Source organism: Chanodichthys erythropterus, chromosome 20 (assembly GCF_024489055.1).
Source record: "Chanodichthys erythropterus isolate Z2021 chromosome 20, ASM2448905v1, whole genome shotgun sequence".
Taxonomy (NCBI): domain Eukaryota; kingdom Metazoa; phylum Chordata; class Actinopteri; order Cypriniformes; family Xenocyprididae; genus Chanodichthys; species Chanodichthys erythropterus.
Window position 1 is genome coordinate 26133368 of NC_090240.1, and position 15459 is coordinate 26148826.

Consider the following 15459-nt stretch of genomic DNA (forward strand, 5'->3'; position numbering starts at 1 on the left):
GATGCAGCAATAATTCCTGAAAACCTCCATTAAAGACTGGTTAGTATTTATCTGAGAGGATTATTCTGTTAAACAGTGGTAATGTTTTTTGAATAAGCACTGCAATGTCAGTACTGGGGGAAAAAAACAGCAAGAAAGTCAGCAAATCAAGAAAAGAAACACTGATTATTTGTATGAATTTTAGGTCAGGGACTACATCTGATTTACCTCTGGGGTCATTGCCTACAACATCGTCAACTACATCTGTTTTGCAGAGCCACAGATAGATATTACTCAGAAAACAAAGACAGTCATAAATATTGCCATTTTCATTAAAACTGCATTTACACTTTTTTTTTTACTAGAGTGAAACCAACTTGTTGAGTGTTCTAAATGTTTTCCGTTTCCATTATAGATGACGAAAAGCCAAAATGGTTTGGAAATTAGTTTGGACCACTAACAGAGAGTGACCCATCTAGTGTAATATACAGTCATGCTCAAAAGTTTACATACCACTTGCAGAATCTGCAAAATGTTAATTATTTTAACTAAATAAGAGGGATCACACAAAACAGTGGCCCCACGTTCCCATTTCTCTTCCCCGGAATGCGATTTCTATACTGCGGGAGAACAACCGAACAATCATAAAATGAATCCATATGAATTAAGCGGTTTAGTCCAAATTTTCTGAAGAGACTCAATCACTTTATATGATGAACAGATTGAATTTAGGCTTTTATTCACATATAAACATTGATCAACAAACAGAAGCTCAACTGAACCTGCTTCACACGCGAGAACAAAACTCTTGCGGAAGCTCAAACGTGCACATGATTGAGTAAATCGAGAGAACAAATTAGTAAGTCGTGCACGCAATTACATTTTTTTTCTTGCATGTCATGTGCGGGGCTCCATACATATGGATTAGTCTTACAATCTCTTTATAAACTTTTTGAAGTGTCCGTTGCATAGCTGTCGATGGAGGGACAGAAAGCTCTCAGATTTCATCAAAAAGATCTTCATTTGTCTTCTGAAGATGAACAGAATTCTTTTGGGTTTCAACACGAGGGTGAGTGATTAATGACAGAATTTTCATTTTTGGATGAACTAACTCTTTAAGCCTCGTCTGTGAAACCAGAGGCTAGTGTTGCATATTTTGGTATTGCTTGACTGGAGTAGTATGCTAGTATGCTTTTCTAAATTCAGCCCTTGTGTTAACTCTCAGCTTAATGAGGCACAGGTGAAAACAACAAGCTGATTGAGGAATAAATTTGATTGGCCAACCAGCATCAGCTAGTGGTTCAAAAGTGAGTACAAATAGCATAGTTTGTCTCAATACACTTGTCAATCTTTATAGTCAAGGATCTTTCATTAAATGATATTGGTGCCGTTTGCTTGGGTAGTAGAGTAAGCTCACCATGCCTTGGACAAAGGGCATCTTGCTTTTCACAGTGGTTGTGATGACACTGATTTCATCTTTAAGGGCTGGTCCTGTGGCTTTTCCTGAAACTGGTGCTGTTCATGGAGCAGTCTTTGAAAACACAATCCCTTTTGGCAAACTTCTAATAGGTGCTCAAGGTACAGTATCTGACAAAGAAAAGGGAACATCTGAACTTAAATCAGCAGAATAGTTTGAATATTGGTCAAAAGAACTTAATTTGAACTTTTTTTTTTTTTTTTTTTTTTTTTAAGAGCGGTTCCACCTTGCTAACGCAAAGCTGCATCGTTTGGGTCCTTCTGTGCGCTGTGGAAATGATTCAATGACCTTGAACATTCCAGGGGCAATAAGAACACCACACTTTCTGGTTGATCGAGGTAAGTTGTTTTGGGCTAGTGAGTATATGGTAGTTTATTTACTTTTTTTTTTTTTTTTTTTTTTTTTAATTCATAAATTAACCCCTCTCCACCAGGAGATCGGTCAACAGTGCCTCTGTCTAAGATGCCAGCCCGCTGTGGTTTCTCACTGAAGCGGGCACGCAGAGATGTTTCTCTTGTTGCTCCATACCAGGGCTGTCATGTCCGACTACAGGTTAGTGTGCGCGCTAAAGATAAGTGTGCTGTAGCTCTGCTCTGACCATGTGAAGAGTGAGCCTTGAATGAGTTCTTTCTCTTCCTAAATCTAAAAACAGGAAGGAAGTTATGTTCTGCCACTGTATGTAATGGGGGCTCCGGTGCAAATGTCTTGCCCTGCAAGTCGCCTCCTCCCTACAGTGTCCTGCTTTCCCTCTTACATGACTATCTCCCTTGGCGTCGGAGTAGATGATGTTAAAGTTAAAGGTAAATCCCTTAATAATTTGCATCTTCTGCAAGTCGAGAGGTGCTTGAGCTTGACTTTATTTTTATACCCCCCCCCCCCCCTTGTAGTTGATGGATCATGGCAGCCTTTGTTTTTAACATCATCTAAATGCTCATTCACACTGGAGACTGTTGATGGTTCACTGGTTGTCACTGCACCATTCATAGGAAACTGTTTGGAAATGAAGGTGAGAATAATTGAGAGTGCACTTGTCAGATTTTCTATGTATGGTAGTTGACATTTCGTGTCTTCCTCAGGATACTGAAATACAGCTCTCTCTGATGTATGGTGACCAGGAAGTGACTCTTTCTTGTCCTGTGACTCCAATGCCGGCCCCAACCATTGCTCCTGTCCAGGACCCTTTGAACGATCAACAAATGTTTTACCCTTTCCCATATGGAAAACCCTGGTGGTATCGTCCACATTCTCCTGGTTACCCTCTACCTCCCACTGTGCCTCCTACGACAACTCAAGACCCTAACCAACGGGTGTACCCTCACATGTATCCCATGTCAATGTTTGATCCTTACATGCATTCTAGTGGTTCTGCAGCACAACAGCCCAGGTACCCGAGGTTTCCTCCCTATATGTACCCCTTCCAGAGCCCAGTTGAAGCAACAACGACGCCTTCCACGACCACTGCTGCTCAATTTGAGCAGTTTGCAGGTTATCCTCCAATGTACCCAATGTTCTATGGGCGTCGACCCTTCAAGCCTTTTGTTCCTCCTGGTGTAAAATACCCCTTCATGCCCTAGCATCCTCAAGATCCAGGATTTTCTAGATCTCATTTTATAAAATTTACTGGAATAAATGAGTGGTTGAAGCACCTGGCATGATCCAGTCTTTTTATTTTTTTGTTTTTTCTATGGTTGTATATTGCTGTTATAAGTTCACAGGTTACTTTAAATTTAATGGAGAATGTTTCTATATATACACAAAACAAATGGGTGTATCTAGACCTGTACCTCTATAGGTAATTGTCTATTTCAGCTTTTACACAAACATTAAACTTATCACACATTGTCTCAACACACAGCCATTTTAGCAGGTCATTGTCACTCAAGAATGCTTCAAAGTTGTGTAGTATAAATGTTACTGTACAATCAAGTTCGCATACATGGTAAAATTGGATCTAAATTGGCACAATGCAGAAGCCGTAAGAAGCACTTGTTCACTAAAATAATCAAAGTAATGGTGCTGAATATGATCGTATCCATAGTCCCTGGTGTAGGGCCTAAATTTGGGCCAAACTTTTTTTTTTTTTCTTTTTTCACCATTTTCATATCCTGTATGTCCTATAAATGTTCATCCAGTTTTTAATTTGGGGAAAGTTTTTCACTTTGAAATGTAAGCCTCAAGTCTTTAATTTGGATATAACTTGTTCTGCCACTATTCAGCTCTTGGAATGGTTTTTGCTCAATGGACTTTGGAAATTAACAGGATAAAATGGCTTGGCTCTTTACTCTGATTTTTGGACTGCTTCCAGAAATCTCTCACTTCCCTTGGTTCTATCTCAAAACAACCCTTAAACCACAACAACCTGAACATTCGGGCAATTGATGGCTTTCCGGAAACTATACCCGTGTTACGCCATGCAAGCTGGATTGAGGAAAGAGTTTAAAATGGGTTGTCCAAACTTTCTTGTACCTATTTGTCTGAACTTTAGCATAAATGAGGGCTCGGGGTAGGAAGTGGATTCAACAGAGCCTTGAGGTTATGATGCCCTCCAGTGGTCCACTGGAGATTGACGTTCATTCCAGAGAAAAAAAATACATTGAGGTGGAAGAGTTAGGTACTCACCATACCCAGAGTTCCACAAAAACGTATATTGATGATATCATTTTAGCTAACAATAACAGTGTCTCTGATAAAGCCACATCCACAATGGTTGTTCGGTTGACTACAGCACCCATACCCACATAAATAGCAATGAGAGAATGAACAAAGACCTTTTTTGACAACCATCAAACCAATTACAGAGAAAAACTACTGAAAAATTCCCAGTCAATATGTATTTAGAGACATTTAATACAAATGTAGAGGTGAAAAACAAAAAAAACATGAAGACTTCTCAAGATACAAAGCACCAGGGGTTAAATTGGGCCGGGGCTGAGCCCTGGCACATAGGCTTATAAGGGCTCAACAATTAACGATTCATTTTTTGAAGGGGCAAGAGAAAGAGAGTTTTACTTGTCCTGATTAAAACAATAACAAAAATAGCTAGGGAATCACCAAAACGCAAGCATGATTCTATTACATTTATTAGTGTAAGTGGCGATTGATAATGGATAATAATAATATCTAATGTCTAATGTGCTGACAGTAACCAGGTTGCGCTGCCTCTCGAGGAGAAATTGAAAAAAAATGAGTGCAGCACAAAGAAAACATGCTGCTGTAAAAAATTCAAAATGTGAAGGGTTTTTATATTTATAACATATGATACAGTTATAGAGTTCTGTTATCCGGGTTATTGGAATCACGATTGAAAATGTGACTACTTTTATACATTCAATAATAGGTTAATTAAGTAGGTCTAACTTCAATACAAGTTAATAAAGTCACTTACATTTCAGAAAATATTTCGAAAATATTTCCAAACAAAGATCACAGCAGAACCACAGTGTGTCTCTCACAGCGACACTCAGCTGCGTTTTATTACTGAATGATTCAGCCGTTTGAACGAATCGTTTGAATGAATGACTAGGACAGTCACTTGCCGCCACCTACTGGTGGTTCAGTTTCAAGTTTATATTTTCTCAACATTTCTTATTTGTATATTCAAGAAAAGAATATCATAACGTTATTTAAAGCAGAACTAAGTAACATTTTTTAACCTTCATAAATAGTTTTCTAAGTCCTTATGACGGTTAATTGACTTGTAGTGGTGTGTTTGAGGCGTGCACTAACCCCCTCTGGCACGTCTACGGCAGAAAACAGCACTTGCAAGTTGAGCTGCACCAACCCGAAACAGTCTCGCCTCATGTTCACGTTCACGCGAAAGTGACAAAATGCTTTACGGTAATTCAAAAGCAATGTATATATTATGACTTTATAAGACAATTTCGAAAATTACCCACCTCCATTGAGATTTCTTGTACTGCATTTGCAAAACTACTGCGCTGGTGAGCGTTGTAGTCGTTGTAGTCTAGAGCTGCGCTTGGAGTATTTACGACAGTGTGATTCACTGAAGGAACCAGTAGGGGGAGCTTATCAAATCTTACTGAGTTCCGCTTTAATGCAATTGTAATTTTTCAGTGTAAATTATTTAATCTGATTCGTAACACTACTGCTTTATTTTTCTTATTGAATTTATTGATCAAATGTAAAAATTGGAAATAAAAGATGAAGTATGCAATAAGATTTGGGGGAAAACACTGTTGAAAATATTTCTGAATGTTCTCCTTAAAGGTGCTAAAGAGGATCTTTTCGTCGACTGAGAAACCAAAGACTGTTACTGAGTTTTTGAAATGAGCGCATGAGTAAGAACAACCCCCCTCCTTTCGAGGGAACGCCTCCCAAAACTCGTGCACGAGTATTGGAACACGAGTGTTTACCACCGGCATTCATTGTGTTTTGTTAAGGCCAATTCACACCGCCCCGACGACGGCCAACAAACACCAACAAACGCCAACGAACAAGTTGGCCGTTGGATTTAGAATTCTATGAGAAAAAACTGTCATGTTCACACCGCCCCAACAAACACCGACCAACGCGAGTGACATCTGACTGGGAAAATTCCACAACTACACAAGTAACCATGTTAACAATATGTCAGGTTAGTTTACTATATTAATAATATAGTATCATATATAGTTTTATTGTATTAAAGTATTGAGGCAAAACAAAAATACTAACCTGAAATCCGAAGCGCTGTAGCCATCGATCTGATCGTAACCTATTGCGCTGCGGTTGGTATATCGGTTTTTAAACTTTTTTTTAGCGCGACCCTTTTTATTAACGAGGCCCATAAGCATATACAACCATGTAGCTAAACAAGTCAAAACGAATTATTAAAAAACGAAACTGAAGGTAAACCTGCGTTGCTCTCATGGTGGTTATAACGTTACCTCTCTCTTTTGGTGAAGTGGAGCAGCTGCTCTTGCTGAATGGCACGGATTGCACTATAGACTATTGTACCTTTTGTATTTATATATATATATATATATATATATATATATATATTTTTTTTTTTTTTTTTTTTTTTTTTTTTTACTGTATTTTATTTTTTATAACGAACAAGCTGCGATGTCACGTTTCCAGTGCTTTGTTGTGTGTGCGTGAGGCGCGGGCGCGATCAAATAGCTGTCTTTGCAGGGGACTTCCCTCATCGTCATGGCAACGGTTCGTTAACAGGTCAGATTACGTCAGAGTTGGTTGCCGTCTGTTGGAAAACTGTTCACACCACGCAGACATTCCACGACCCGACAAACGCCGATTAAACATGTTCAGTCGGGTGAAAACCAACTCCGACCAACGCCAACAACGGCCAACAAACGCCAACAGGGGTATCACACCAAACCAACAAACTCCAACAGACGAGTTTGTTGGCCGTCGTCGGGGCGGTGTGAATTGGCCTTTAGTGGATTCATTATGTCGGACTCACCGCAGGTAACTCATAATCTGCAGTTATTACTCCTGTCTTCTGACAAAAACATTGCATGCGCGCCTGTGGAGTGTGGAAAGTTACTGGAGCGCGCATCCGCGCTCGTCTCTCACAAGGAACGTCATGGCAGTGATTGACAGAGGGCCAATCGTTTACGCGATGATGGCCCTACCTCGTGCACAGATGATGTATATTAATATTATTCCTTTCAGTGCACCTAATAAATAGTCTTTTATCAGTTAGTAAAGACATTTTTAAGTAATATTGCATTAAATGTTATAGAAACGTTTTTTCTTGGTTATATGAACGTTAAAGAAACATTCCATTTCATAGCCTAATTCTTCAAACATTGTGAGAATGTTACTTTTGATTGTTCAATGAACATTCTGAAAAAAGATTGCAAAAGTTTTAGACAAATGTCACAAAAAAGACATTCCCTGAACGATGTATAAGGAATGTTTTTGAACCAACGTTTTAAGAACATTATTAAAGACCTGAAAAAACTGAACGAACGTTGTATTAACGTTACTGGAAGAATATTTGTTCACTTGAGAGAATCTTGAACCTTATCCAAAGTTCCGAGAACACAGGGAGGATGCTTACACTTTATGCAGTGTAATGCGAGTAAAATATCATACATAATAATGTAAAATGCTTAATTAAACTATTAACTAAAATGCATAAAATACATTTAAATAAATATTTAAATGAAAATAAACTTACTAAATACATACAATAGATGAATAAGTTGAATAAGTTTACAAATAGCCTACACTTGGTGTGGACGACCACTTGGTTTCTGCAAACAAACAGGCATTTGGTCTAACACCTTTCGGTAGACACTTACAAATGGCTTGTCAGAACAGAATTAAGCAGGAAACCCATTTCTCGCACACATCACGTTTGGACAAGAGATGGCGCTGTTCGACTGTTTCAATAAGGCTCACCATAATTCAAAACTCTATTGCTAAGGAGCTGTAGATGGCGCAACGTGCTATAGAATGATAAACGTTTAGCTTTCATGTTAAATTTTAGTAATTACTTAAACGAAGGCGGTTAACACCAGTTAACCATAAAAATCCACGTGTATACAGACAATATCTTTTGGTAGTTATGTGGTCACACACACGATTTGACATACTTACATTAAGGGAAACAGCACTCATTTTGGTAGTTCACCACACCACAAACTCGAGATAGACGACAGTGACTCACTGAGGGCAGCTTACTTTAGAAATCTTCCACTTCTTTGTAACATTTCGCACATTGATGCGGTGGTATTTTAAAGGAAGTGACTCAGGCTGAAGTTCCAAAAGCTTGGCCGTCTCCTCATTATAACAGCTTTGAGCAAACAGCACAGAGATAAAGACACAGCAATCACAATAAAGCTGAGATCACCTCTCAACATTTCCTTCATACCGATAAGACAATGCAGGTGCCAGGCTTGAACAAAGAAAAATCTATATCATTCACTGATCATATAGTGTTGGCATCTCGGTTCAGCCCTTTGATATGTTGTGATTGGTAAATTTAAATGTAAAGCTATGATAAATTCAACACACTGCAATTGAAATGATTCAAGAAATCTGTGTACAAATAAGTTACTTTATTTAAATAGTCTGGTGTGAAAAACTACACCAATACTGTACATTTTAGAAGTGCACGTTTCCTCAGTGGATGAAACAAAGTCAGTTAACATTAGCCTTCACACAGAAAACAGTCATTTTGTTGGATGGACATAAGTAGCTGGAAACGTAAACAGTTACTGGTCTGATAAATGTCAAGATTATAAAAAGTTTAACCAAAAACAATCAAGTGTGCTCAACTTTTGAGGAGAAATATATGAAAAAAAATACAAGACCAGGACCAGTCATGGGCTTCCATGACTTCCTTTCATAATTTTCCTTTGTGGTAAATGCTTCAGTGAAGCAACTTCATGGTAAACAGTACAAAAATACAGCAAAATACCATTCACCAACTACCCATTTACAACCAGTGTCCTGCATTTCGACACCAAACGGCAAGACAGTGGCATTTCTACCCTTGTAACAGATGAAAATGAAACTGCAAGTGCCATTTTTTATTAAGAAAAAAAAAAAAAAATTATATATATATATATATATATAATCAAATGGATTCATTTGTGTCACATCTGAATGGAAAAAAAAAAGAAAGTGACAGAACGAAAAGTATAGATTAATCTTCTCATGAAGACTAGATTACTATCACTTATGCCCAGTCCTTTCCATTTGTCACTATATTAGTACTGACAAGAAGTTTTGATCCCCACACTTCTCACTGCTGTCAAACGCATGGCATAGTCCTTGACTTAGCTTATAAAATGATCCAATAAATGTGGACAGCTCTTTTAATTATCAGGAATTCAGGGAATTCTTATAGCGAATACTAGTCAGTTGACATTTTTCAGCAATATCAGAATTTATACTGTTTGTTCATAATGTCTTAATAGGAAAACCAACATTCACCTTTACCAAACCATATTACAGAGTGGAAAGAAGAAGAAAAAAAAAAAATCATCATAAGACCAGCTTATACTCAGGTTACACAGTTCATCCTATTCCTTCATGATAGGATACTGTACACTCTAATTTAACATACAGTAAGGAAATCGTACAACAACAGCAAAAAAACATTGACACCAATACATAGGGCAGCACGATTTTCTGATAAAAATTGAAATTGAGCTTTAAAATGCAATTAAAGTTAGTTTCAGGTTTGCTGTGGACATATAGTTGTCTTAATTATCAAACATTAAACCATCTAGCTTTTATGGCGGGACACTTAAATGACACTTTTAACAGAGTTGCTCTGCAATTTCCAGCAGTGGTAAACCAATTATTTTTGTTTTTCTCTGTGTGTAGTCCGAGGACATACTGTCCAACCCCTAAACAGACCAGTAATTCATAACACTGAAGAATCAGTTCAGTCTAACAACATATCCATTTATATCCGGCCTTCCTTATTCTACTTCAGATTCTAACTGCTCGATCACTAATAATCACTACGAGTCTGACTCTTTAAAAAACCTCTCAAACTTGTCCAAGTACCCGGGCCGATGAGGGAGGAGGAAGTAATGTGTACTGCTGACTTTCTTCCCATCTTCCATGATAGGCAGAATACAGGGGCTGCGAGGGGTCGGCAAGCCATTGCAGCTTTGCTTCTGTTGAGCCTTACTGACATACTCCGGATAGGGAGCAAAGCTCTGAGTAGGAGGCATTACCCCGTTGACGTAAATCGGGAGACTTTTTGGACTAATGGCACGCGGTATGACCTGAGGGATGGGCTCCCTGGGTGGAACTTTAGGAGGTTTGTCCGTATCAAAGTCATCGACTGATGGCCGCCTGCTGTCCGTGCTCTCGCTGAGGCGAGTGCGGATTGGAACGCGAGGTGGGACTTCGGGTTTCTCCAGCGGGTGGCTGTGGGGAGAATGGTGAAGGCTGGTTGGCCTGAAGTTGGAGGCCTTGAAGGATCCGGCAGGGCCAGAATTGGAGCGATGTAGCCGGCGCTGGGGTCTGTCTTGGTTCTGCGTTACCGCCTGCTCCCACTGAGGCCTCACTCCACAAAGTTTCTGATGTTCTTGTAGCCCTTCATGATATGCAAAGTTAATCTGACCGTTTCCCCGAAAACTGCGCCTCCCTGGCAAGCCGTACTGGAAGGATGAGGTTTTAGGCACCAGGCACTGGCTCTCAGAGGTGCTGGAGAAAAACTCCACCTCGTTGTCTTCTGCTTCATCAGAAGACAGGTCGCCTATGTCCGGGAGGGGAGGGAGAGGCTTCGTCGTTCTCCTGGGTGAACAAGGGGGTATGTGCTCATAAACAGACAGTTTTTGTAAGGATGGAACCACCTGGTCTCCCACAGGCGGGTGGCACTGGGAGGAAAACAGCAGCTGTGCAGGATTTGGAGTCTTAGGAGACAGACACGGAGGAGAACAGGAGCCAGATGTCCTTCCTATGATGAAAAATACAGAAAAAAAAAAAAAAATGAGGATTTAAGCACAGACCATCTACAATATGACATACATGTTCAATGTTGTCATCAATTTCATTTCAGTTGTTATTTTTCAGTGGCTTTATCTCCCGAGATGGTGCCAGCCTCAACATAGTGAGTTTATCAAAGGATTCACTTATCAGACAATCATACAACTTCCTATAACCTTCTATGCTTCCTGAGAAACATACGCAACATGCTCAAAGAACAGAGGGTCACCAGACTGTGATATAGCTGATATAATTCAATATCAAGCACTCACTCACTTTCAAAGCCCACGTTTGAAGAGTTTTGCTGATACATTCTCAAGCTGTGATCCATGGACTCCGAACCAAATCCAAAAAACAGCCTGCAAAACACAAAAATGGAAAGCGTCAAAATCTGGTGACTAGAGAAGCATATCTCTCATGATACACAAGTTGGTTAAGCGGAGGACTGCTTTCACACTCACTTATCCATGGTGTCATGGTCATGGTGTTGATCCCAATATGGTTGGGCTGTGGCCATAATGTTTAAGAGAGTGGAGGCTAGTTCAGGCCTGCGGGGGTCTCCACTATTCTTGATCCTGCAGAAGTCATAATAGAGCCATGGGTAACCAAGACAGGACTCTTGTGCTCCACTTTTCCAACAGCAATGGGAAAACCTGCATGGGGAGAGGAGGGTTAATTAGGCCACTTTTTCAGTCATTTTAAAATGGTTATTGTTAATGCAACAGCTTTTTGGTAAGAAAAAAAAGCCAAAAATAAAAAGACCATTACAAATTAAAAGTTGAAGTTAAATTAAATGTAATATGTATAATATACACTACTGTTCAAAAGATTGGAGTCCGTTTGATTGCATTGAATTGATCAAAAGGTGACAGTGAAGATTTCAAATTTCAAATAATTGCTCTATTGAACTTTGCATTTAAAGAATTCTGAAAAAAAAATCTATTAGTTTCCACAAAACTATTAAGCAGCACAACTGTTTTCAGCATTGACAATAAAAATAATAAAAGGAGAAGAAAAAGAAGAATTTCTTCAGCATCAAATTAGCATAATAGAATGATTTCTGAAGGATCATGTGACACTGAACTATGGAAGCTTGTTTCTGCCACTGAATAAAAAAAAAAAAAAATTAAAAAGGTAATTGCGACTTCTTGCAATTCTGACTTTTTTCTTCAAAATTGCATGTAAACTCGCAATTCTGACTTTTTCTTCACAATTGCGACTTTCTCAGAATTGCAAGTTTATATCTCACAATTCTTACTTTTCAGTCTTTTTTCCCCGTCAGAATTGGACTTTATAACTCACAATTGCAAGTTTCTCACAATTCTGAGAAAAGTCAGAACTGAGAGTTTATTTCACGCAATTGCGAGTTTCTATCCCATAATTCTGACTTTACAACTCGCAACTGCAACTTTATATCATGCAATTCTGAGGGTGGGGGGAGTCAGAATTGTGAGATGTAAACTCACAATTGTGAGGAAAAAAAAAAAGAGAAAATTGTGAGAATATATATAGGCCTATACATACACAGAGCCAAACTTTTGAACAGTAGTGTACTTTATGTAAAACCTGGCCTTATAGCAAAAAGGAATTATCTCTCTTAAAGCCAGAAATGCATTGTCTTGTAAAAGCCATATGTGCCTTTAGATGAATATGCAGTTTTTCCATAGTTACAAGGGCAGGCAGATATAACAAATAGCTTAGCTATGAAGCTTCGGTGATGCAACAGTTCTTTAAGACATTACACCAAAACACAATAAAGCATCTGTGCTAGAAAACAAAACCATTCAGTGAGAAATGTGCCGGAATGCTTGGGCACAAGTCAGAATGTAATCAATGAAATACCCATGCAGGCTACATTATGCAACTTATCACATGCTCTGCCTCTGCTTTGCCTCAGTCAGAACCGTGAAAGGCAGAAACCAACAATCGTCAATTCTCCCAGTAAAGACCTCCATGCAGATGCGACGCTAAAGCACAAATGGTTCTTTGTGTGTTTGCGTTGGGGTGAGTGCCTGTACATTTTCAACATCAGGCAGCTCTTATCCGAGAGGTTAAACCCCTGCCAGAAAGGCATGAAAGAGGTGTGAGGTAGGACGTCACCAGCAGGGCCTGGGAGAGGAGCCAGAGGACACACTGATCCACTACTGAGAGGAACAGCATCAACATGCCAAATAGTACAGTGGTGCAAATTACATCTTCAAAACTAACACTACAGAAGGTCTCAAAATTAAGCTTTCACTGTAAGATCCTATTTGCACCGAACTAGTTTTTCCTGAGAAGATATACATATTCGCACATATATATATATATATAAAATATAATATATATATATATATATATATATATATATATATATATATATATATATATATATATATATATATATATATATATATATATATATATATATAAAACATTATTATTATTACATTATCAATACCATTATATTATATTATATTATATTATATTATATTATATTATATTATATTATATTATATTATATTATATATGAATGATCCTGGACCATCATAAGTTGCACAGGTATATTTTAGCAATAGCCAACAATACATTGTATGGGTCAAAATTATAGATTTTTTTTTTTATGCCAAAAATCATTAGGATATTAAGTAAAGATCATGTTCCATGAAGATATTTTGTAAATTTTCTACCATAAATATTATCAAAAAAAATATTTTTTGGAGTGGATATGCATTATGCATTGCTAAGGACTTAATCTGGAAAACTTTAAAGGCGATTTTCTCAATATTCTTTTTTTTTTTTTTTGCTCCCTCAGATTCCAGATATTCAAATAGTTGTATCTCTGCCAAATATCTAAATATTGTCCTATCCTAACAAACCATACTTCAATGAAAAGCTTATTTATTCAATTTTCAGTTGATATGTTTTATATATACATATATATATATATATATATTTTTTTTTTTTTTATTTTTTTTTTTTTGGATTAAATGTTTTTTTTTTTCAAGCATTCTACTATCTTTTAGATCGATTTTCCTTGGAAGAGAGAAATTATAATATATATATATATATATATGCAGTTACAAATGTATACTACTAACTATAATAATAGTATACATTTGCACACAAAATTTGCACACAGACAAATTTTTTTACATTAAATTATTTCGATACATCATCTTACCTCACCTTAATGAATTCTTTCCCTTAATTATGTAATTACGTAATAATATATGCAATAACATACCATTAACGCCCATAAGACAACACTCCCACTTCAGTAATTAACAATTAAAGAGATACCCATCCCCTCCAAATTAAGAGGCATACATGACAGGCTATGAGCAATAAATAAGAACACCTATGGGGGAAAAAAAATATATAAGAACTGATAATATATCTACAGAAAGGCAGAATGATTTGGAGCACGAGGACGTCAGGCGCACTCGCCAACAGGAGATGAATTACTACAGAAGACGTGCAAGAGTTCAGACATCTCTGGTAAATGATAAACTAGGTTACTACTACACGGGACAGATCGTACTCAACTGGTTGTCGTCTTGTAAACAGTTCTCTGGAATGACGCAGGGCTGCTTGTAAAGTCCGAAATTGCAGTACTACGAATATAAAGATCATTCTGATATATGGACAGGTTTTCTACATCTGTTTCAACACACCCACTGACAAACCCTTTCTGACTCAGGTGCGACTCATCTCATTCTGTATTTCAGTCCAAAGAACAACCATTAGCCTATAAAGAGTTGCACATACAGTGTGAAATGCACTTAACAGTTTGACATATTTCACTAAAACGGAAAAAAAAATAATAATAAAAAAAAAACATAAGCAACTTTAAAATACTTAGCTACTTACCGGTTAAATGTTTCGTAAGGTTGTGTTTATTTATGCTCTCTTATATCCAGTATAGCCAGACAAGTGCTGTTAGAAATCCCGCGTATCTTCATAAAACAGTCACCACAATATATTAAACAAAACGCACGTGTATTAGAAGTTTCTGCCGCTCAACTAGTCGCTTTCATCATGGAAAGCTGCGAGCTGGAAACTATTTATAAGGACTGTTCACGTCAGACCGTAAGCTCCGCCCACTATCTTAAAGGCGCCGTTTAGTGCAGACTTTTATAGGGCTTGCAACACCTTTGGTTCAGATATGTTCTCAATTATTTAACACTCAGAAAAATTCCCTGTATTGAAAAAAAATTTATAAAAACAAATTCCAGTTTCGCATGATAAGAATATAAAAATGCTATTATTAAGTGCTTGAGATAAGCTAGCAATGATAAAATTCACATTATGTTGCATGTTGTGTTGGCTCAAATCCAGTGTTACCATGTCCATTTATTATCGACTTTGGGCTCGTTTATTTCATAAAGCCCAAATATGGGCAGTAGGTTGCCCCTTTTTCTGGGATTATGTCCAGAATACAATTGCGTAACATAAAATAACCTCTTGGTCATTATTCAGTGTGAAATTTCAGATGTTTTTCTCTATAATTTCTTGTTGTGTTAAGATGAGCAAGAGAAATAGCTTCTAACTATTTGCTGACACAGTTCATTTTTCCATTTTGAAGCCTATGATTCAAATAT

General features: G+C 37.7%; 2 protein-coding genes across 2 annotated transcripts; one reads left to right on the forward strand and one right to left on the reverse strand.

The window, feature by feature from the left end:
- Positions 1 to 1343: 1343 nt before the first annotated feature.
- Positions 1344 to 3092, forward strand: LOC137009717 (uncharacterized). Its single transcript, XM_067372165.1, has 6 exons — positions 1344 to 1557; positions 1672 to 1794; positions 1890 to 2008; positions 2109 to 2256; positions 2344 to 2462; positions 2533 to 3092. Exons 1-6 carry the CDS (start codon positions 1398 to 1400, stop codon positions 3028 to 3030), a joined length of 1167 nt encoding a protein of 388 aa, XP_067228266.1. The 5' UTR covers positions 1344 to 1397; the 3' UTR covers positions 3031 to 3092.
- Positions 3093 to 8474: 5382 nt separating this feature from the next.
- LOC137009551 (ERBB receptor feedback inhibitor 1) lies at positions 8475 to 14881 on the reverse strand. Its single transcript, XM_067371865.1, has 4 exons — positions 14729 to 14881; positions 11338 to 11529; positions 11153 to 11235; positions 8475 to 10847 (listed from the first exon to the last, which is right to left on the reverse strand). The coding sequence occupies exons 2-4, from the start codon at positions 11391 to 11393 to the stop codon at positions 9901 to 9903; spliced, it is 1086 nt and encodes a 361-aa protein (XP_067227966.1). The 5' UTR covers positions 11394 to 11529; positions 14729 to 14881; the 3' UTR covers positions 8475 to 9900.
- Between the last annotated feature and the right edge of the window lie 578 nt (positions 14882 to 15459).